At 35.5% G+C, this 24,492-nt stretch overlaps 1 protein-coding gene across 1 annotated transcript; it reads right to left on the bottom strand.

Annotated features, from left to right (window-relative positions):
* Positions 1-857: 857 nt before the first annotated feature.
* On the bottom strand, positions 858-23,917 carry LOC135687621 (myosin-IIIb). The gene is made up of 30 exons (XM_065204222.2): positions 23,551-23,917; positions 22,654-22,719; positions 21,581-21,711; positions 21,239-21,341; positions 20,703-20,805; positions 19,729-19,885; positions 19,214-19,319; positions 18,490-18,609; positions 17,411-17,519; positions 16,714-16,824; positions 15,823-15,923; positions 15,170-15,256; positions 14,301-14,366; positions 13,669-13,788; positions 13,156-13,267; positions 12,879-12,955; positions 12,594-12,662; positions 12,029-12,109; positions 11,272-11,310; positions 10,671-10,756; positions 10,088-10,183; positions 9,383-9,474; positions 8,379-8,531; positions 7,775-8,009; positions 6,463-6,561; positions 5,809-5,898; positions 5,222-5,339; positions 4,491-4,538; positions 3,909-3,974; positions 858-3,160 (listed from the first exon to the last, which is right to left on the bottom strand). Exons 1-30 carry the CDS (start codon positions 23,773-23,775, stop codon positions 2,945-2,947), a joined length of 3,282 nt encoding a protein of 1,093 aa, XP_065060294.2. The 5' UTR covers positions 23,776-23,917; the 3' UTR covers positions 858-2,944.
* Between the last annotated feature and the right edge of the window lie 575 nt (positions 23,918-24,492).

Below are 24,492 nucleotides of genomic sequence, written 5' to 3' on the forward strand. Positions count from 1 at the left end.
TGAATTGTATTTCTAAGAAACTTCTATTCAAAAGATGCAAGGAAAACTTAACTTGCGGAAGGCGAGAAGGACCAACGTTCATGCAGGGAAATGTTGACATGTTTTCTGAACTCTGCAATAACTTCGCGCCTGGAAAGTTTTCGTTCGTTTCTCCAGCGCCTCATATAAAGTATAAAGTTTATTTCGAAAATAGTCTCCTAGGCAAGGCACTTCAAGGTAAGACTTTACAACATAGATATCGTGAACTCAATGTTAGAGGTCAGTATTCTAACATGATCACTATCAGAAAATGCAGAATTATAAGCGAAAGAAGTTAGATCTTACCAAACGTATATCCCTCAACCAACAAATGTTATAAATTCCGCATTCTCTATGAACTTTGAAGAGGCATGGCAGTCCATGCTCGACAGAGTACTCACCGTCAATTCTTAAAACTGTCTCACGTGCGTTTTGCATTTGGGTATCGTAAATTCTCTAGAGGATGCTTTACGACATGACCTTTGAGTTTACACTCGCTGCTCTTGCATCATTTGAAAGAAAGAAGACTACCCTCGTGAAATTTTTAGTCCCATGAGCATAGCAGCTTTGAGTGGAATTCCTGTTGATTCACAGTCAAGGAATATTTTTTCGTGACACTCGCATCCACGTGACACTAGAGACAGTAGTTCCCCATCCCTCAGTTAGCTAGATGGTGGACGTAGAGAATGGCAGCGGTAGAAGACAATTCCACTGAAATACGTTGAGTTGGCTTTGCAAATTTCTTACTCCAGGCTCCTAATTTTCATTAACTTCTAATTCGCCGAAGGCAAAGCCTAGTGAGCAAGTATCACGAAGCAAAGATAAAGGAAAAACGAAGGTTCCAAAAGTATTCATGTGTGTAAAATGCAACATCAAACATATTTATCTATCAAACGAAAATCCCAATTGCATAAAGAATTATTTACAAACTTTGCAATGTTAAAAATTCACAACAGCTCTCCGATTTTCTGCTTATGTCAGTCATCATGAAATAGAATAATACTTGTAAGTTTATTAAATATACAGCAAAATATGAAGCTTTCGTTGAGTATTAATATATTTTCTGTAGTGACTGGTAAAACTTAGATAGATGGTGGATGAGAAAACAGAAGAGTTGAAACTGAAGGTCAGTTTATATGCAGGATAGGATAGGGTGCTATGTTTCCAACCTTAAGGTGAAAAACTGAGATAAAGTAACAACCTGAATACAAGAAACTGCAGGCTGGGTGTCTTCAATGAGAGCCATTATGTCAAAGTATAGAATCCATCCTGCTACAGAATCAGGTTCTTTAAACGGGTTTTTACCGCATAGATTGGAGTATCTATAAAGGCTACTTCAAAATTGGCTATGAAGCTTCAAAGCGGCATCTAGATTCCTAAAAGCTGGAAAAACTTCGACGTATGACTGAGCCCAATGGTAATTTGCATACAAAAACAACCTCAGTGGTCAAAGAGGTACGAAGTCGATGTCACTAAAGAAGCAACCTAAAGAAACCTGTACAGAACTTTCAGAAAAATATTCTGTCGCTGTCCCCTCCTTATACCATTATTATTATTATTATTATCATAATTTTTCTCTCAACCCTTTACTAACGCGATTACCTAAGTTTACATCGAGAACATACCCCTGCATTTTGTCTGTACCTTTCAAAATAAAGTTGATTAGGGCGAAATTACTCTTACAACAAATAGTCCAACTTGGGCTATGCCAATTTCAAATAACCATCTATAACATACATACCGGTCTCATCTATAAAAATCTTATCTAAGACATATAAGCTCAATTAATGATACAGTTCAATTTCGTTTTCATTTTAGTAATGACTACGAAAGACTTAATACACTAACAAACAAGAAGTACAAAATGAATATAAAAACATCTAAAATACCCTTTAAAGAATAAATAAAATGCATTGCCTTGATATCTTTTCGCAAGCTTTTATAATGTGGACGGGGTATCCAGTGGAGTTATCAAACTATGTTCTTCCTAGAAAGACTTTGGTCATCATTTTGCTACAAACGACTATTGACCGTGGCCTGAGACCGGTCAATGGTCGGTGCAGGACATAGACGGATCTAAGAAAAAATGATTGGGAGGGGGAGGGGGGAGGGGGGGGGGTTGACAGTAATTGGATTTGGTTCCACACCCTTCAAGTCACTATAAAATAATGTCGGAAACGCCCATTTTAAAAATTCAGTTCCTAACTTTAAGGTAAGAAAGACAAGATAAATAAAATAAAATATTGGTGTTATCTTGTTTCTACTGACTACGACAAAATGATGCTTACCGAACAGAAGCAAAATTCACAGAAGGATGCAGAAATATTGAGGGGTGTTGCATCCCCTACACCCCCCCCCCCCTAAATCCGTTCTTACTATTTCCGGTGTTCGTGTATCAAAAGTTTCTAAACAAATTTGCAACTGAAAAGTTCCCGCTTCAGAGCAAACAGTTTTATACACCTCCTACGCCAAGATTTAGCATACAAAAACTATAACGGATTCAATTAAAGTAAAACACACAGAGTTACAAATGAATTTCTAAAGGTAACCAGTAGAAACCTTAGACTGAGCAGGCAAGTTTACTTTCAAAAGGTGAATAAATATGTCTACGATTTTCAATTTGCTTTTGCTAGTCTTATAATTAATTATTTAATTCAAAGTTGTAATTACTATTCTCAAATAGCGCTGGGACACAAAGCTTCACAAAAATTAACAAAATGAAAACGTTTATTTTACTCGTGCAGACCATTTAAACACGCAGAACTATGTTTACGTATATCTTTGATATATTTGATACAAAAATTTAAGCTACAGACATGAACGACGATCAAAATATACAAATAACAAATTGCAGCGAGCCTAGGGCAAATAACATAAATAACTATAAATATTCATAAATAAACATAAATACGTAAAATGGCAATGTCTACCTTTTCATGTTCCTTCCAGCTCTCTCTGGGATGGGTGGTGGTAGCAAATCAATTTCTTCGTGACTTTTTCTGTGTTGCAATCGCTCTTTAGCTCTCAAAGGCACAGGCGGAGGCAGCTCATTAGACAGCGTTCTGTTCAATTCAATTTCTCGTGATTTGAGGGGTATTGGTGGCGGTAGTTCGTCGACTGGAACCAAGCCAAAGTTCTCATCCTAAAAAGTGTCATTTAAAAGAAAAGGTTTACTGTATATGCAGAATACTTGAAATAAATAAAAATTAAAATTTCGTTCTTTGCAAATTTATTGGAATTATGGAAAAAATAGACACAGTATTGTTCTCAGGCTTCAAAGAAAAATTGCTTTGCTTCAAAGATATAGGCAGAAAATGATACTTAATTCAACAGTTTCGACCTAGAAACCTTTACAGCAGCTCCACTGTTAAGAATCTAATTTGAAATTTTAGCCTGAAAAGGTTCCTATGTTGAGGAGGCCTATATTTGAAATTTTAGCCTAACAGGTTTTTGAAAATCCAGGTTTTTATAAGCGGGTTTTTACTTTATCCTTACTCGTTTTGTCACCACACTTAACCTAAGCTGTCGCATTATCAGAAAACCATTTAGATTAAAATAAACTGTTCCAAAACTATTTTAGAATTGTCGCATTATTAGAAGATTCTTGAAATATTTATTTTAGAAGCTAAGGTAACTAGGTCAGATGATTAATAGGGTTTTGCACCTGGGACTCAATGTTTAAAGTCAAACAATGTTATCAATTCAAAGACAAATTGATCAACAACAACTTCAGTGAAGTTTTCATAAAACCCAATCGATTTTCTGCTTCAAACAGAAAAATTCTCTGAAGCCAATACCAAGAGCACACTAACAAGAGTTTGTGCAGATTCTCATCTTCCTAGGAGCATAGAGTTTTCTAAAACAATACAAAGAGATGAATAAAAGTGTACCTTTTTCTTATTGATGACACTTGCCAACTCTGCATACAAGTCTTCATAGTCAGGAGAGTGGCTTTGCTGCTTAAACAATTTTCAAACCATTTTATAAAGCCATATTACAGAGAAATAAATGTCATATGTGGTAAAGAGCTGAAGAAAGATGACAAACTCTTTTTTGATAAATAATTTGAGCATAAAAACTCATACAAATTCACAGCAGCAAGTATTCAAACAGAAGGTAGTATTTACTAAATAATCACTTACAAAAGGCAGACGAAACAAATATGTGTGATGAAGTAAGAATAAAAGTCTAAAAAGTTTCTGATGGTTAAAGCACAAATTATTCATTTCTTTGCTCATTATTCAATTTATTTACCTGCTTTTAACTGGAGCCAACACAAAAAGAAAAAAAAATTAAGACCGTTACTAAAGCAATGCGATTTAACTTTTGATTCATTTGATTAAAATTAAAGCTGTTCAGCTTGACAAAATACAGTAACAACAATCATGATTTCACAGTTCTGACTTGCAAGCTAGTTACACATTAGAGCTATTTGTCTAGATAGTTAAAGTGTTTCCTTATAATACACTAACCTGACCACAGGGAACAGTGAGAACATCTCCATCATCGTTTATTTCCACCTATGAAATTACATATGACATAATTATGACATATATATAAATATATGACATAATTAAACACAACATTACCCTCTGAAAAGTAATACAAAAGCTCAGTACAATTATTATAATAACTTATAAATTCACATAAAAAATTTACATTGAATAAAGATATCCGGGTATTTTTAACGTATTCTGAGACAGTTGATTGAGATTTCTCTGGTTTATTTGGTTTTCAGTGGAGAGCTCATCCAGAAGTTAGGATATTTTATCATTCTTAAAGGCAATCTGTCTCGTTGTGAATTGGTTAACGAGAACAATAGCTGGAACAATAGCCTAAACACGATTCCAGCGCTCCGCCATATTTTTTACAATGCGATAAATTAAAGGGGGACTGGAAACAATAAAAAATCCCTTTGTTCATATAATCAATCAACGTCGTGACAGATTGCCTTTAAACTCATTCCTAATTTAATGATGAGTCATAATGTTTATATACTCCTTGTGAAGTCTCTCCCTTAAAGGTTGAATACAAATTGTCTCAATCTATCTTCGAATCGCCTAAAGCGAGGCCTCGAAAGCATCTTATCACACATAATATAGAAAGTTTGTTGAGGTTAAAGATTTATGTTATAGAAACTCAAAATCAACAAATAATTGACTGAAAAGAAGTAGCTATGTTGCAAATGTGATGTTTTGTATACCTTACTGTAATGGGCAATGAGGTCGTGGAGGCTAACAAAAGCTTTCGGCAAACCAACGATGACGTATTTGTTAGATCGAGTTTGCTCGATAAAAAAGTGCTTGCATCGGATAGGTGTCCTAAAAATAGAGAAATCTTGAAAATAGGGCTACAAAAATTAATAACTATGGTATTCATTTTCTATAGAGCTACTCGGCACCCCCTCCCCCTTCCCTCCTCCTCCCTCCTGCTGGAACAGGAGATACTATGGTAGCAAATATGACAGATGGTCGAATAAAAGGGCATTTTTAGAACATACTTTGTACAATGGTATTTCAAACTAAAATAGCAAGCATCAGTGCAATGTACAATTCCTTTCAAGCCTTTGAACACCAAGAGTATTTATGTAATTCACATTAGCAGTTTTCCCTTGCTCTTTTCAAGCAATTTTGAACTATTCTCTATAAAAACACACTATTTGAATGTAGTCTGCAAGAAATTATAATGGCTCAGGTGTATTTTAAAATTGTTTATTGAGGGAAGGGGGGAGAGGTAACACACATTTGATAACAACCACAGGATGTTGTTTAAAAAATGAACATAACCTACTTGAACGACAACGAGTAGCCAAATTTCGTTTCACTGACTCGAATTAAGAAACAACCATTTTGCTTATCTTCAAGTAGCCGCTCAGCTTCCCTATAGTGAGAAAGTAGAGATTTGAAAGCATTTGACAGAGCTTTGAAAATGTTTTCTATGAATGCCTTAAATGAGAAAGAGTGCTTTTGCGATAATTGCATAATCTAAAACGGAGAAAAACAATAGATTCTTGCCAAGAGAAATCTTAGAAGAATTGCGCCAGCACCGAGACAGTTGAAATTATCTTATGCTTCTACAACTGAATCATAAGACATTATAATCAAATTTTACTGTAAAGGTACAATTGTTATAAAGTTGATTGAGGAAGAAATTGGACCATTGACATATAACCCAGGAGGGAAAAATGCTTGAGGGGGGCACCATGCCCAAGAAGGGCGCCATGCTCAAGAAGGGGGACCATGTCCACTAGTTCTCTTTGCCTTGATTAAAATGTTCGCTGATACAATGGTCAAGTGGGTATTGTGTTGCAATTTGAAATCAGGAAAAAAGGTGCTGATCTGTGTTTACTAGCAGATTCCTTAGATAAAAGATTTAAGGGTATGACTATGTTTAAAAGCCTCACAAAACAGGTTTCAACGTAATGCAACAGAAATATGAAAATACCTTCTTGGTATCAAGCCATGAAACCAAACATCAGGACTGCCCGTTGATCCATTGACAGCACCTCTGGGTATCTGGGTTTCCTGGAACCAACGCGCTGCTCTGTGAGAAAGAAAACTGGCTAAAAGGTCTAAAATACAAAATAACTTAAGATAAGAGAAAACAAAAATAAAACCGACCAAACACAAAATCACTCATGGAAACTTTCCTCATTCATGGACAATTTGCAACATAAATTTACTCGGAGGTCCCAGAGTGAATGCATTCTTGGTCACTCTGGCTTCGTAATGTTCAGAAGGGTGGTGCTTTATGAGTCTTGATTAGGTCTGTCTCTGGACCGGTTTGGGCCTGTTGAGTGCCATCATTCGGGATGATGTGGGGTTGTGGGTTTAGGATGAGCAAATCACCAGGTTTTTAAATATTTCTCGGTATTTATTTATGCTAGCTGATAGGGTAACGTGGTTAAATATTCATGATAGGATATGAAATAATGGTCTCAGCTTTCTAAACCGTCTTACTTTAAAAGCTTTTGGGCATATGCGGCAAATCTTGATTGGCTAGGAAATGAATCACCGCCACGGGAATCGTCTTCGAACTGAACCAATAAGGTTGCGAGAAATTCTTCCAGAAGTACGTTTTCTGGCCTTATGAACCCCCCCCCCCCCTTTAAAAAGAATCTGATCACACATACCGTGGGGGAATGGGATAAAACTTTGCTATTTTATTCCAATGACCCCGACGCACAATACCAGAATAAGCAAACGCGCGATCTCAAGTTTTGCGAAAGTTATCGCACTTGTAAATTTTGATGAATATCTGGCGAAAAAATATGGTTACTTGAATAGTCGAAATACTTACATGACAATAAAATATCAACTTAAACCCCAAATATTTATTTTTAAGCTTGTTAAAATGTTCTCTGCACAAAATGCTTCGCTAATGTTGATATGGCCTATGAGTATCGCCAGTAAGAATCCGCTCAAATATCAGATCTAGTATGGTGGTAAACTTTGATAGCATCACAAATTGATTAGAAAATTAAAAACATGGTACTAACAAAGCTGTTGGTTTGGTAAACATAATCTTCGGGAATAGAAAATTAGATTATTAGAGTGCCTTAGCCTTAATAGATTTTGTTCACTTGATTTGCAATTCGGTTACTGTTTGTCCACCCTACCCTTTAGTGGAAAATTGTTACAACAAGAAATGTGTATTAAAAGTCACTTGATGTATAAACACAACAAAAGTTATGTTATCTCCAAAACATTAGGTGAAATACTAAGAAATATTTCTCGAAGTTGTAAGAATCACTTACGCTTTCTTTGTTCCAACCCTCCCAAATCTGTTTGGTTCGTACTTTGGTTTTGGCTTGAAAGTGTCTTCTTCAACCTCTAAATTATCTCCGTCTTCTTCTCTTTCTACTGTTTCTTCAACTGATGGTTGTCTCAAAGGCCGAATGACAACGTTTTCTTTATGGCTCATCATGCTGGAGGGTGGGAGCGGGAAGTATTCGTCTTCAGGTTCAAAAGAGGAAGGCGAAGGCATGCAATCTACAAAAATTAGAAGTACAAAAAGTTTGAGCAAACTAGCCAAGGCATAATTGGAATTTTAGTCGGGATCACTGAGAGGTTTCGGAGACCCTGTGGCAAAACTATAGGCAAAACCCGCTGGATAGTGATAACGCAACGCAAAAACAGATATCTTCTAACCCGTTCTTGTTTTAGGCCGGGTAAGTGGAAAGGCTGCCTAAAACAGGCCTGAAACAGTCCGTGAGGGGAGTGTAATAACGCAATCCTGAAGATTCAGGAAATTATATAAAAGTTTAGAAATCCTTATCTGCATTTAAAAATTTGAATTTCAATAGGGCATTTGATAGGAGAAAAAAGATGAAAACGATCATATGCAATAGTAGCACTCACTAATTGGAATCTTATCCATCGATGATGCCCTTTTCGCAAAGAAATTCCCGATTCTTTCGATGTGACTTAAAAAACTTGAAACAGTTTGTGCCTCCTTCGCAGCAGCCAGTCTAGTTTTGCGCACCCTCCTTCTATCCAAAAATCCCCTAACAACTAAAAAGGAATAAAATGCTGTAATCCAAAACATAAAAAATGCCTAGAAAATAAGTATAAGAGGCTGCGGCGTAATATTGAAAATCCTTAGTCAAAAAACAATGCAATTCAAATGGTTCAGTCTAACAGTGCTTTAACTTTTAAATTTTACTAGAAAATAATTAAAATGAATGATGAAATACATAAACAAGAATTCAAACCAAAAATGCTAAGAAATCGGATGCAAGAGCCATCACGCCTATCATAACCTAGAAATTTCTTGTGAGCTGCAAACTTTTAAAAATCTTTCCTTATGTTACCATAGCTCAAAGAGTATAAAGACTTATCAAAGAATTTCTAAGAACATATCTAAGAATTTCACACATAATTTTACATTTCGTAAGATGGAAAGGCGGCAATTCTAGCAATGCCAGCTCCATACAAAAAGGCTAGCTCGGCTCACTTGAGCTGTCAAAGATGTGCCAGGGTCAGAAGCTTCTTTAAATGGAATTAGGTTTAGGCCTACATAAATGATACGCTGTCATCAACAATAGTGCATTAACAAAGGGTCACCCTTAAGTTTGGTCCACATTAAATGGCGGTAACGCTAATCTGTGTTGGACCCAGAGCAGGCTTACCCCCGAATTTTAGTTTAACTAGCCCCCCTCCCCCCCCCAGAGTGAGCCTAGGCCAGTTGTGGGCAGACAGTGAAAATCTAGCCTGTGTTGGCAAGAAGGTGAGGCGAACAAAATCGAAACAAAGGTGAATCAGAATTTTTACTAGAGATAATTCAATGAAAATACCAAATTAAAAAGACAACGTCGTATGGAACATTTTGAGCAATCCGAAACATGGCAAATCAACAAACAAACCTCTTTGAATTTGAACAGCATTTTTGTCAAGAGTCTGAATGTATTCCGACAGCACATCAAGATGATAGTATTTCAAAAACACTTTGGTATGTCTAAAAACAAAGGAAAAGACAACTTAATAAAAAAATTTTAATAAAACCTCTTGGTATATTGATGACTGGTCTGGGACTATCAAGCATGCCATAAAAGTAAAGAAACAGTGCCACAAAAAAAAAACAAAAAACAAAAAATAATCCCGAAGAATAGGTTTTAAAGGCAATCGACAAAACAGAAGTGACTAAAGCCATGTTTGAATCAACTATTGGCCAATCAGTAGACGCGTGAGTGTATTGCGCTTATCGCGTGGACAATTTTGACCGTTTTTCAAATCTATCGACTGCTTTAATGCACTTTCTTTGAAAAAGCTATCCGATATAGTTTGCCTATATAAAAATCGTCTGTAGGCCTAAGATGATATTTGTTTTAACAGGAAAAAATGGCGAGCAGGGCGGACACTTGGTCAAATATTGGGGGGGGGGGCAAGCCAATTGTTTTAATGAGATGACGTCAAATTTCCCATTGTTTTAGAACACAAGACCATTGTCCTCTAAAGTATTGGGGGCGGTGGCCCCCTCGCCTCCCCCCCAAGTACCCGCCACTGGTGGCGAGGTTGCTGGTAAACCGTCTTATAACTGCAATAGCAACTACTAAAGAAAATGGGTCTACCCTATTTTCCAGTGTGTCATCTTTGCCATGTGAAGGATCCATGCACAGGATTGAGAAGTTGGAAGCAAACCAAGATCAAGTGATATAACTTTGTACCTGATAAAAATTCGGTTGTCAACATACTTATGGTATCTGTTAGTAGCTAAATTGATATTTAAAAATACGTTAATGCTTAGTTTATCTGTCGAAAATAAGTAAGTTCACACTGACATTAAAGACAGCTAACGAAAAATATTTCATTATGAAGGAAAGGGGTTAACACCCCCCTGGCAGCTACCTTACACTCTGAGCTGTGGCTACATCGAATGCGTAACTATTCAACCGGTAAAAGCCCTCATTTGGATGTCAAGATTTTTAAAAAGTCTATCAAAATTGGTTGCATGAAATTTCTTAGAAATTTCGAAGTTTTCCCAAAATTCTTGGATGTTAATGGTTAATGTAGAAACAAATTACAGAAAAAGGTGTTTTGAGTGTTGTTTGTTTCAAAATTTTCTTGAGTTTTTTTAACTTTAAGCAGTATAGTACAAAAAGATAAGCTATAATCACTACTCTAGATAGAGATAAAACAACAACAAAAACTAACCTGGTAACAAAGTCTTGAAATGGAACTCTGACAGAATAACCATCTTTGCGAATCTTGGTTGTCTCAAGAATCCCTGTGTAGTTCAACTAAGGGAGGCATTTAGGAAATGATCAGGGAAAGTGTGTGCAGAGAAGACGGTAGAAAGCCCGTCTTTAATAAAAAATATTATATCACTGCCCTATTTTCCATATTTAAAGAATATAAAATCTTCAAATCCCTGCATTTCATGAAGTGGAAACCAAAATAAAAGAATCTTAATTTTTTTAAATTTACCCTAATGAGGTTCTGAATGAATAAGCATCTTTTAGTTCTTTAAGGCTTTTATAAATCTAATTGCACTTTTGAATAGCAAACTCAGCAAACTTCAAGCCGTGTTTTTGGGATTTATCTACACTGAAACATTTTGTTTGTGTGTTGAACTACTGATATCTACACTGACAAAAAATTAAAACTATTCTCAATCATTAGAATAAGTGGCCTAAAATGTCTCTATGTAGCCTAAAGGTCTGTAAAGTGGGGTTCTTTTATACGGGTTTACTGTATACAATACACAACACAATTTGCGTATAATCTTATTGCTGTAGAAAGTAGACATTTTTACCTGCCTTCTGACATACAGGAAATCGAATTTAGATGGAACCTGAAAATATGGGAAATATGACTTACGAAAAATAAATTCCAGTATTAGAAAATTAAAGAAATGACCAGGGAGCAATGTTAATATGCTGTGGAACAAGTGTTTCCTGCGACTGGTAATGTTAAAATAATACTTCCACTCACTGCTTAAATTGGGAAATTATCAATACAAAATACAAAATCTTATTCGGATTACTTATTAAAAATTAAAAACGGATTTCTTAACAAAGAGACCTCGTTGGTTTATTCCTTGTTTATAGTTTTTGTTCTGCAATCTGTATTGCATTGTCCCGCGTCGAATTTGTTGTTTTAGCTAGCTGTTTTTCTCACCTTTTTTAAAAAACATACGAGGAACCTGGTTAATAGCTTGTTTTGCAAACAGCAGTTGCCTACGTTTTGCACCTGACGTAGAACTGTGTTATTCTCGAGTACAAACCACAGTCTGTACAGCCCTTTCACAGAATAGTGGCCCTATCTTTAAGGGCTAAAACAATAAAAAGCAGAACAGCAAACAGAAACCTTTATAATAAGTAGCTGCATGCATAAATTGGGTGAGTTATTTGAAATAATTAAGATTAACCCAGTCTGGAAAAAAAGGCATATGATCCCACAAAAAATTGAAAGCTGCAAACGGCCCTTTTGGCTTTAATTCAACATTAAGAGTTTATTCAACATCATCGGCCTTCTGAGAACCAAATTCTTATTCTTCTACAATCGTTTACCTTTTCGGCATTTGGTTTGATACATCGAATAAAGTGGGGAGCAGCTGCATTCAGCTTTTCCATAAGCACAGACAAGGAGTTCTGTAAAACAAAATAAACAGATGTTATTGCTCGTTAACAGTACCGTGATATCACAAAGGAGTCTTTTTGCAAACTTGACAGCGATTAGAAATGTAATGATGGGGAGTGGGGGTATCATCTTAGCATCAGAGCCATCTGGACTACAAAGGGCAATTTTGGGTGGAATAAAAAACGTCGTGAAAATTATGGCAGCATTGTAACCCATACCTTGATGTATAAATACGGCGATTTTACGAATAAAGCATTCATACACATGCAGGCCTTATTTTTATAAATAATTTCTAGTCGGGGTAAACTTGGAAATTTCTAAAACATTATATTCTTCTTCCTTACAGAACTTTTCCATAATATTATATCATCCCTTCTCTAATTTTTATTGAAATTCGATAAGCCATAAAGCACTGTCTATAAAGGAGCTGGCTACAGTTAAAACAGAAATGAAACTAACAGGATGCCGAGTAAAAATTTGCACACTATACCATACCTTGAACTGAGTTCCGATTGTCGTTGCTTTTTTGTTTGCCATAAATTTCTGTCTTGATGCACTCAACTTCTGTAGTAAAAAGGATCATTTAGAATGAAGGTTTCCCTTTCTCATATGTTTTAGTAACTAGTAACGATCAAATTCATTCATGTTTCAGTCAGGGCTGATCGGGTGTCTTAGGTTGCGTCAGAATATGATGCCTTAGGCGAACGCAAAAGCTAATATCGTAACCTTTGCTTCTAAACTTGCGGACAAGGATATCAAAGCAAATGACGAAATGCTTACCCTTGTCTGTTTACTATCTTTGCCTTTTAGGGTACATCTGCCCTGCAGAGCCAAAGTTCCTGTTCTAGTGATTGTTGCTAAACGAATAAAGATAAAACATGAATGAGAAAATGTATAATGTTTTATCTCTCTGTATAATACGCAGTGAAGGCAACGAGTTTTATCCCTCTGCAAAGCGAAAAGTTCCTCGGGGTCGGCCATTTTAAACATCAAAATGAAGAAAGACATCTCAATCATTAGTAGCAAAAATGAAAAGCAATTAATAAAGTAGACTTACCAGAAAAGATTTGAGAAACCAATTTGTTATCACTCTTCTGCAGTAACTGTACCATCCCAGGTGGAATAGCATCTTTGTTTTTTTCCAAGAAACCATCACTGGTATATTGAACCTACAAAATAAAAAAAGCTGCAACCAGGAACAACCCTTGAACTAGAAAAGTTTCTATTGTGTAGTGGGAACACATTATCAAAATGTAGATTGCAAGTTTACCTGTTTCAGGATATGATATTTCGTACTTGCTAGGCAGATAACTCCAAAACTCGTCAGGGTTAATGATAACTGGATTTGAACAACAGATCGGGTGAATAGTAAGTGTCTGATGTTGCCAAGTGTTTAATCCTTGCCTTGTTTGGGTGATCAGTGAAAAGGTGATCATTGATTGGTTGAAGTGATTGAATGATCAATGGTCAGTTCGTTAAGGAAGAATAGGTTAATACTTAATATAGAATTTTGATTATTCTTATGACAGAGCTAACTAAATTACAACAAAGAAAAAGAAAAGAAAAGAACCTTGCCAGCATAATGATTGACTGTGAAAGTTAAACTTGCATCACTTCGTGGTCCTTGGAAAATCTTTTTGTGACTTGCAAAACTCCGCGATAGCTTTTGCGTAAACGACAAATCGGTGCTCTATGAAAGAGAAAACTGAATCAAACTTGGAACTCTTAATTTTAAAAGATTATTTGATATTGCGGTACGTTGAATTTTGACTAAACCCTAGTTATGAACAAACAAACATGTTGCTACAAAATATTGTCCTTACCTCTTTTGCTATCAATATTACTCATGCTTAGGAAAATATTTTGTTGCATTCATTAAATTCTAACACGTTTACTTACATGGAATCTGCGCATGGAATTAAACAAGCAAGGGTTACGAAATCAACGCAAGGTTATCGTATTTAAAAACGTAATATAATGAAAATAGAGGCAACTGAATCAAACTTTTTGTGAATCAGCTTTCCTTACACAAAATACGTTTAGATATAACATCTCCCATTGTCTCTAGGTCATATATTGTATACATACATATATAAATATAGAACGTGTCAGCCCCCAATACAAGAGAATTCCACCTTTAACTACACGAAAAATTTCTGTGCATAAATGTGTGCATATAATAATAAATCAAATCTTGCTTACCTGGGGAAAATGACTTTCTTCATCCAAAAGTGTTAAAAAGCCAACTGGTTTTCCAAAGAAAAAGTCCTGTTCCAAAAAAATATAACTGAAATTAGGCAGTGTCACATTACAACAACACGTTGCATTAAAAGGAATATAAGAAAGGAAAGTTGATAGCTTGATCAATGCATAAATGTCGTTTGAATCTCTTTAATCATTAGCTTTGCAAACTTTCTAGCCAAACATATTCCAGCATTCAGAATCTAAACTTCTCCTCGCTAACAAAATAAAGAGATGTCGCAGTTAATTGAATTAGAAATAAACCTTGAGAATCTAAACTTCTTCTTGCAAACGTGTGTTTGGCTTGCAATAATCACTATCAATGGATTCAAATAGAATAATGCTTGTAATATAAACGACATACAGTTTTTTACAATGATAACTTCGTTACAAGGAACATAAAAACCTTGTCGGGAAGTTGCAAAGTTTGCAAAATCAATTTATTACTACAACGAGGATCTAACAGTTACCTGAAGTCGAAAATGGGAAAGTAGGCTGGAAATTTACCGATGCATCTTTTTAAACTATTATGTTTTTATAAATTGAGTGGAATAAAACTTTTCTTAGCTTTTTCAGGGAGAGCAGTAGTTATACATACAGGTCTTATAACTAACTGCTTGGTGCAATACATCTACGTACTATTGATGGTAAACAATTTCAAACCTCTTCGAGTTTCCATTGTTAAAGCGAAGACACAATAAGATGTAACGGAAAGCGAAATACTGAGAAATGCAGAAATATTTGAATGATGGCGTTGTTAAGGCATCTAAAACTATAATTGCTTATGGCTGATAACCGAGGTATCAAAGCTGCTCAAAACAGAAAAATACCAAAGTAGGCTGATTATCTTCAAACTTGATATCGCTCCAGTCAATGCCTTCTCTGTGGTATTCTTCTTGTTCCCATTTGAAAATATGCTGGAATGTAAATAATTATCTTCAAAAAGGACGCCTATATAATGTAGTTTACAACCGGTGATATAGTAAGAAATACTGCTAAAATGAGAAAATGTGGAATAATTAAATGAATAATATCAAAGAATGCTACTCGCAAATAGGAAAAACCCCAATCTAAGCCTGTCTTTTTGTCGTGAATATGATGTTTGACGCTCCGATGTAGGAGAGATTAGGCTCATATATTGGTTTGGCTAAACTTTTTTACATCTTTTTAGTCTATGATTGTCTCAGCATCGGCTGTTACACCGTTAGCATATTGTCTTAGGGCCCTATGTTGGTTCATGAGAAGTATGCATGTATTGAACCAAGGGCTAACCCTGAAAAGAAGAGTTGGTCTCGAGTTGCTCTCAGCTAAACACACTTTTTTAACTACGTTCTCAAAGGAATGTATCTGTTTGAAGATGAAAAACTTGAACAGTTATGTTTAACCGTTGTCAAAAGTATATTTTGAACAAAATATGCTCAATCACTTCCAGAAAGCGAGTAAATGAAAAACGTTGCAAAATAAGTTTAGAATGACAATTTACCTGGTTGAAAAAGAACTGTAGTTGTTCATTGGCCATGTTGATACAGGCTTGCTCAAAAGAATTCTTCTCAAAATGCTCAAATCCAAAGATGTCCAGAAGGCCTACAGTTCCACATATAAAACAGCATATGTGTCACTTAACAGCCATAAAAATAGATGGAAAATCATTATACTTAAAAGAAAAGCTAGCACAATTCACGCTTGTGTTGGTATTTATTTAACATATTCATCGACGCCCTTAAGACCCATCGGCAATTTGCTCATATTGCGTCGCTCTCTTAATTCAAATGAAAGCAACGAGTAATTTGAAATCAAGCAAGGATTGAAAATTTCAAAAGTTTGCTACAAATACAATTTCAATGGTACACCAGTTAGCTTTCAACGAAACCTTTATCAAATATATATTCAATATTTATGTTTTGTTTCTACCTGCTTATCGATGTGAACCTACTACATCAAGTACCCAAAACTTTTGAAGGAATTAATTTTCGTTGAAGCAGGGCAACCGAAAATTAATCCCACTGGAATTTTTGGAAACCGATATTTTTTGTTACCAAAATTTTCCAACGCTAGAAAAAATCTCGTTTTACATCGATGGACTTTCAAAATAGCAAAAGCGTTTTTCCTTGATATTGTTTAAGAATTATTTTACATCGAATACATATCATTATTCAGTTTCTGGTTCTCCTTCGTAATCAACAAATAAGATATCCAGCTCATCTTCATTTTTTTCCTTTCGTCCTCCACATCCAAGAAATTTGCGTTCTCATGGACTAAACTGTTGCTTCTAACTTCGAGTTGCAGGTAGCTAAAGACTCCCCTTACCCTATGTTAAAGCTTGGTTATGTCTGAGACTCGATTACAGACGTTTTGCAACTGTTCGAATACTTACCGATTTCTTTTGATTCCAGAATGAACTCAGGGGCAACCAACTGATTTACCTTGTTAACAATCCAACTAAAAAGCCGCCCATAGAGCGATTTAGCCATTGCATCGCGACAACCTGTTGAGCACAAAAGAAATATTGTTTTATAAATCTCATTTTAGGAGAGTGTACGCCTTTTTTGGCATATTGTTATGAACCAAAATGAAAATCACAACTTCAAACTTTAACAGTTCCATTACTGTTTCAGATGTTTTGGTGCAGAATATTTAGGTGAAAGACACAACAAGGGGTAGTGTATCACAGGTTGTAAAGTCTGAGGTTAAGTAAGCATTTACTGAAATACCTTAGCTCGTCAAAAATAGCCTTGCAAAATCAACATGGGCTCGAGCTCTCTGTATATATTATAAAAAAGAAATTAGGATGGAAAAATGCAACACACGTATAAAAACCAAGCTCGCCATCACTGATTTAGTCGAAAAGTTGCTTTGCTGCTTTTGCAACCTCTATTCACATATTCAAAGATATGGCAAAGAGCTTATGATATCTGATCAATGTGTAAAATGGAAAAAAAACGAGTGACCGACCTCCTGCATATCACTCCAATATTTACTTTAATAGCTCCAATAAAATTCATAATGTTTAGATGGTCCTCTGAGATGTGAAAAATAGTGAAACTGAATTCTGAAAATTAAACCATACATACTCTGGGCTTGAATCTTATTGTATCTTCTTTTAATGTGACTGCCTCGAGTGACAGTGACAAACGAGGTCAAAACGTCACAGAGATTAACAGAACTGAGGCCAAGCAGAAACTGAAACAAATGATCAAAGAATACATTCAAAGAGTTGAAATGAGGAAATGAGTTGAGTAAGTGCATGAATTTTAATAATAGCAGGTCAGCCTGCAACAAATTATCAACAAAATTTTCCCGATTCAATTCAACTGATTCGTATACTACAAATAAAGAGTACAATATTAAGACTGTAATATACAGGACCCAAGAAAAGTATGGAATTATAATATAAACATAAATACCATAATATAAAAAATTGGATGGTATCTTATGACAAATACTAACTAGTGGGCCAAACAAAACAGGGAAATGAAGCTTTGAATCTACCAAGCCAACATAAGAATGGCAATGAAATTGCATACATTAGTTTCTTAATAAAAAGGTAACATTTGAGTTATTGAAGCTTGGTGATGAACAAGCTCTTCACTGATTTTATTGACTAAAAATAATGACCGTAACTTCATCTCTACAGAGAACCAACAGCGCATTGAGGATGTACTTGTATTAACTCTATTAAGCCGCCCTTGATTATAAGCTGCACCAACCCACGCAGAGATACTTGGTTGAAGATAACGGACCATCGCCATGGCCCCCCCCCCACTTTTCTTGTTGACTTTAGGTATCAAATCCCCCTTTGAGGTATTAAATAGGTAGCCCCCCTTTTGGCCCCACTTTAGAATCGGTGGCGTGGATCATCAAAATCATCATTATTTAGTTCATTATTAAGTTCAACCAACAATAACATCGTCCAGATGACGGATCATCAAAATCGTCCAGAAGTATTTCTTCCTCATCTTCTACACTGTTACCCTCAGCTTTCAGGGAGCAGCTAAGCTTGGCAAAATATGGGTTAAACAATGTAAGCCTCCCGCGTATATAAGCAGCCCTTGATTATAAACAGCATCGATTCGTGCCAAAGAATAATTAGAAGCCGCGGCTTATATTCGAATAAATAGGGTGGGCAGGTAACTGTGTTTCAAGTTCTTACCGATGACGCCTTCAGATGCTCATCTGGCTGCAAAGTAGCAAAGTCATCTTCGTCCAACGAGAATTGAAGATTCCCAATATTGAGCACACCAGCTAATATTCTAAACATTTCTTGCTGTTCCTGATGATTGCAGAATAAAAAGCAAAATTTGATTTACGTTGAAAATATTTCAACGCTTACGCTACATTTCCATGCAATACAAATTTGAAGGGGGGGGGGAGGAAGATTACTGGCGGTAGAGTATCACAGGCTATACAGACCGAAGCTAGGTAAGAGTTTACTGCACTAGGAAACCTTATGCTTGCCCTATCGTCACTTTACAGATCAATATAGTAAACACTCTCAGTATATAAAATGAAAAAAAAATTACGTAAAACATGCGTGTAAAATTTCGCTCTCCAGCCATCACTAATTCAGTCAAGAAGTTGCTTTTTTGCTTTTTAAACCTCTTTTTCCCCACTTAAAAAGCCATCATATGGCTTAAATAAATTATTCTTAGCAATATAGCCTAAGGCTGCCAATGCAACAGTGGCTGTGGCTATTACTCTGTTTCCTAGTTCTTCAATTTCATCAATAAAAATAGCTTGCTCAAATCAGGTTTTGCAAATGCAAATTATGGTCGCATGAGGACCATAAACTTGGATTGTCACATTAAAGTTTTGTTTGTCATCCAGGGCTTAATGTAATTTTACATCATCTGTGGAAAGTGATAAAGTCAACTTGCCTGTTCTGTGAAGCCAACAATGTCCATGGCATTAACAAGATCATCAAAATCCTTCTCCCAGGAAGCAAAATTTCTTACTGATGATGAAATTCCATTTGTGATGTACCTGAAAGAATAACAAAAAAATGCATCTTATTTAGACAGGCAAACAAGCTAAAAATTTTGAGGTGTTACGTCATTTATGTATATTCCAGTATCAATGAATATACATATTGAATAATGTAATTTCACAGTGCAGTCATTACATATACGAAAATTTTAGCATGTTGAAGTTTTGCACTACCAGCAGGGGTGCAGTGGCTGTGAGAGCAGGTAGACTATAAATATTTTTGCCATTAGCCCCCGCCCCTTCCAACACATTTAACCCCCACTGAGTAACAGTGGCTTACTTCATTCATAACAGACAGTGTCTATACAAAAAATTGAACTAGTTTAAATATATTCACAATACACACCACACCACTATAGCTCTTATTAAAAAAAAAATTTGTGAGTAAATAAAACTGTATTTATACCTGTAAGGTTTTGCCTTGTCCAAATGTAGCTTGACCAATTGATCCTTTTTAAACCCAGCAAAGATATAATAAAATATATGGAAGTTCTGCTCGCCAGGATTCTGATGAACAACTCTTGATTTTTCAAGCAGGTATTCGGATATCTTTGCACCATCGACTAAATCAAAAAAGATTAAGATAAGCTAAAGGGTTGGAAACTTTTCATTACATTAAAATCACTGCTAAATCAGATAGTTGATGATTCGTGGAAACTTTCCATAGAATAAGCTCTGACAAGATAAGATAAATTCGGAACTTGTAGGAAATTTTGATAATAAAAACGTGAATCCAAGATTGTTTACTTTGGAAATTTGGCGATGGATGCTTAGGGAAAGGAGTAAGCCAAATTTTGGTTACCAAATAGACTTCATAGTGCTATACTGTCACAGATAGGTGCTTACAGATGGTGATTGAACTGAAGTTGCCAAATTGAACAAAAAATAATCAGAGGATTCCAAGAGAACTACAGCACCTTTAGGTACATTGGTTGAGAAAATTGTTCAATGATTCTCAACTAGATTGTGCAAAATCATGGTATTCATGAATAATGAACGCGTGGACAGCTTTTTCTCTGTGATAATATCACAGGCATTTATTCCATATAAGTAGCTTGAAGTAGTAGCTTTTGCGTTGTAAATAGATCTTGTGACAATCTGATAGTAACAGGGTGTAAGATTATCACTGGCCTCATTGGAGCACAGGCTCCAGAGAATCAACCCCACCTAAACCACTCTCAATGCTCCTGCCATGGAATAAAATGGGGAATGTACAGGGGAACATGCTGAGAAACACAATAAGTTGGTTAGTAATGCAAAGCGGCCGAACCAGCATTTGGCATAGACACAAAATTCACCAAGGTCTTTTCAAAACAGAAAGTCTGATTTCCAGTAAGGATGAAAATTTTACTGAATGGTTGAGGATTAAAAATTCATTACCTTTTTTCTCTTTCAGCTTCAACTGAATATATTTTCCAAATCTACTTGAATTATTGTTCATAACTGTCTTTGCATTCCCAAAAGCTTCCAGTAGGGGATTGACCTGGAAATCAAAAAAAATGTAAAAACTGTTTAGTCCCAGTTTAAATGTTTTCCTTCATAAATGGGCTCTGTCACCATAATACTGTCTCAGATAAAAAATATGACCAAATAATATGCTAAATGTTTCCTGACAAAAGAGGAAATGTTTTGTAAAAATGATATGAACAAAGTTTTTAAGCGTTATCATAAAGCATTACAGTGCATAACTAGTTTTCTGTTCTAACAACTTTGCACTTTAATTGAAAGGGCATTGCCAAAAAAAAATTTCAATTAAAATTTTTAATTGATTTCAAGAAGAGCAATTTGTTTTTAGAGCAAATTAGGATCCAGCCTTTGAGAAGAGTCTGGAGGGAAACACAAGCTTTAACTCTCCCCAAATGGCTAGACCTGCTCCATAAGCAGATAAGAGTAATTAGATGTTAGCAACTCTTTACCTGTAGAATCTGCTGATCTAGTTCTGAGGAACCTCCACAGAGCTCTATTAGTTGTTTTATCATTAATTTGCAACTTTCAGTCTTCCCAGCTCCACTCTCCCCACTACAATGACAACAAGAATATGTTAAAAACTTAACAAAACAGGCTTTTGTGAGACAATTGATAATGTTGTAGAGCAGAGTTCATTCAGAGAAGCTTAGCAATTTTCAATATTCTTACAAGACAAAGAATAATTTTCCATAATTTATAAGGACTACCTAATATGCTTTTTACTATTTGATGTGCTTACAAAGATGCCATTGCTCATAAATTCACAAAAACCCAAAAATACCATATGGTACCTGATAACACAGCACTGATTTTGGGCTGACTTGCTCCCAAGTCCAAGCAAATCTTGGTATGCTTTACCCATGATTGCAAATATATGTGGAGGATTGCTGCCTTTTGGTGCAAATTTATATTGGTCTGAAAACTGAAAAATGTGGAAATCTTGAGAAAATTTAGGAAAATATGAATTTTTGGTAATAACAGAATTTAAAAGATAATATAAAGACCTTTAGAGTTTCCCTTCAGTTGTATTGAATGTATATACACTTTGAGGAATATTGCTCTCAGGAAAGGAAACCCAGGAGACAAATCAAGCAATGTAGAATGTAGAGTGGAAAAATAGTTAATAAGGCATATGAGATGAAAATCACAGGTATCATCAATTGGGTGGGTACAAGAACAAGTTTAAATATGGCTAAAATAATCTAGAAGACTTTATACACTTTTTTTTATAAGGAACCACTTTATAAGGAACCTACATGTAGAAGGCCATATAATATTTAAAGAACTTATACTACTAAAATCCCTAAGGAACTTTTCGATTTGAAAATTTTTTATATTTGCAAGCATCAAGAACTAAAAAGCCTGTTCCATTTATTTGCATCCAATATTCCCATAGATTGTTTAGTATTTGTGTGTCAAGTGCTTCATTGAGTAGTTTCCGCATATGCTGTCTCGCCCCTCTCTCTATTAAGTGCCAAGGCTTATTGTAGTCAAACTAACAAATTAAGGAACTATTGAGGAACTTTTGGTACTAGAATTTGATGATTTGAGGTCTACCAATAAGGAACTTTTGGAGCTAGGCCTTGAGGTAGGTTCCTCATAAAAAAAGTGTGTAAACGGTGGGAAGACAAATTTTCCCAACATTAAAGAAGAAAGCTACAGCCTTATATAATGCATTTATATTATAAAACCTACAAATAATGCCAAAATTGTTTGGGACAGAATTTCATCATAAAAATGTTTTTTTTGTCAAAAACATTATTCAAGATTTTTTAATGACTAGGAATAAATTAAAAAACCAAGGATACTAGGTTTTAAGAGCTTCCATTTTTAGAAGAACATAAGAATTAAAATGGTATCTTACCTTGGCAGAGTATATGGGCAAGGACTTAAATGGGTTAATGGCTATAAGGATGTCACCAACATATGTCTAAAATCAAATCAAGAAAGCCAGTCGTTAATAAGCAGTTTACAGCTGTGTATCCATGGTCATAAAATACTGGCAAAAAGGACTCTATACAATAGAAAAAAGTGTTCTGATGCACCGTGAGCTTGGAAAAAACAATGAATAGAAGCATTTATCAAAATAGGGGAAATAAGCATGTTTGGGTCTGTGCCTCACATTTTCAAATAAGGGGCTTCTTTTGCATTTGTTGACCTAAAAACTTTGCACAATCCCAGTTATCTTCATGCATGCAGATTCAAGGATGGTAGGGTGTATTGTAGTGTGGAGGGGAAACATTTTCCTTCCTACAAACTTGAGCATGATGACTTGAAAATTACTGGGGTGTGGGTTAGCATCCCCCTTCTCTTTGTGGCCCCTGCGACTTCTCTCTACATAGATTGTGTCACTTAACAATTTAATTGTTACAATTATAAGTGATGATAACCAGTTGTTTTGTTAGAAGGAAATCCTAATGGTCCTTAAAAAGAAAACTTTAGACTCTTCTTGTTTTAAGGCCCTAAAACTACGATGTAATCATCGTCTTGTTTGTGCAAAATTTTCTCTCAATTATGGATTCCCTGTAGTAGATACCCCCATATAAATCAATCAATCAGTTTTAAGAGCCATGGTGGACAGTAGGTTTTCATGTTTTCGTAACCACCTTTAGATTTTTGTTTAAATAATTATACACGCCCGTCTATGTCAGAAATACTGAGGTGTTTGTGAAGATGTAGACGTGTTTCAAAACAAGACTGGGATTGTTCGAATTCTAAAACTCGACTCAAATCTGCAAAAATTGGAAATAAATGAACTTACATAAATTGCATCCGAGTTATATCTTTTATATAGCTGACTTAAAACGAGTTCCTCGTCAAGTTCTGATAACGCTGCCAAATCTTCGCATTCTTTACCCGCCATTGTATCAAAATGAAAACATTGGTGGAGCATGAAGGATCCTCCTCCACAACGTCCAAGCACTTGTTGGGTTTCATCACTGGGTTTCATTGAAGTGAAGAAGAACCATTGAACTAAAATTTCCATTTTTTTGACAATTTTTAGTGTTAATTGAAATAGATGTAAAACAATTAAAGTATAACGTATTTCTAGACAGTGACCATAGCTATTAGATAAAAGATGAGAATATGGACTTTAAAAGGGGAACCCTTGACACACCCCTGGTTTGTATGTCAAGGAATGCTCTGGGAAAAAAGTTTTCAGTTGAAAAAGACACCCCCTTCCATAGTTTCTGCGATTTAAAAATATGGTTACTCCGAATAAAAATGCCAGGAAATGTATCTGAAAAGTCGAGAATGTATCATAAAAAGCACCAGGAGTTCAAGCCAAGTTTTTCACGTAAAACTTTGCTGGAGGTGGAACATTATTTAAATTTGACGAAAGTTTTAAATTATTTATGTTGTATGCTAAAGATCCTGTAAAAAGATGACATATCAGGACCCATGCCACAAGGGGGCCAGGGGGCATGGCCTCCTCATTGTTTTGCTCAACAAAAGATTAAATCAGCTCAATTTTCTTTTTAGATAAACCTTTAGATTAAAACAAATGCATTGAACCAAAGTCTACAAGCAAAAAGCATCATTGTAATGTTTGCCAAAATTGGGGCTAGAGGGGGTAAGATAACACTTTATTTACATTGTTGGCCCCTCCAATTTGGGATTAATGGCGTGGACCCTGCATGCACTTCGTATATGCTACAATGTTTATCAAGGATGTTTAAATTTTTTTATTTTGCGTGAATAT

This window comes from Rhopilema esculentum, chromosome 20, assembly GCF_057945365.1.
Source record: "Rhopilema esculentum isolate cy_ngs chromosome 20, ASM5794536v1, whole genome shotgun sequence".
Taxonomy (NCBI): Eukaryota; Metazoa; Cnidaria; class Scyphozoa; order Rhizostomeae; family Rhizostomatidae; genus Rhopilema; species Rhopilema esculentum.

Bases quoted from the DNA above. Each gene is read 5' to 3' on its own strand.
- LOC135687621 (XM_065204222.2), bottom strand. From the start codon at position 23,775: ATGGAAATTTTAGTTCAATGGTTCTTCTTCACTTCAATGAAACCCAGT. The intron at 19,886-20,702 runs GTAATGAATTTT...TTTTTGATTTAG, and splicing joins GAAGCTGAAAGAGAAAAAAG to TCGATGGTGCAAAGATATCC. The intron at 10,757-11,271 runs GTAAAAATGTCT...TGCCTCCCTTAG, and splicing joins TCCTGTATGTCAGAAGGCAG to TTGAACTACACAGGGATTCT.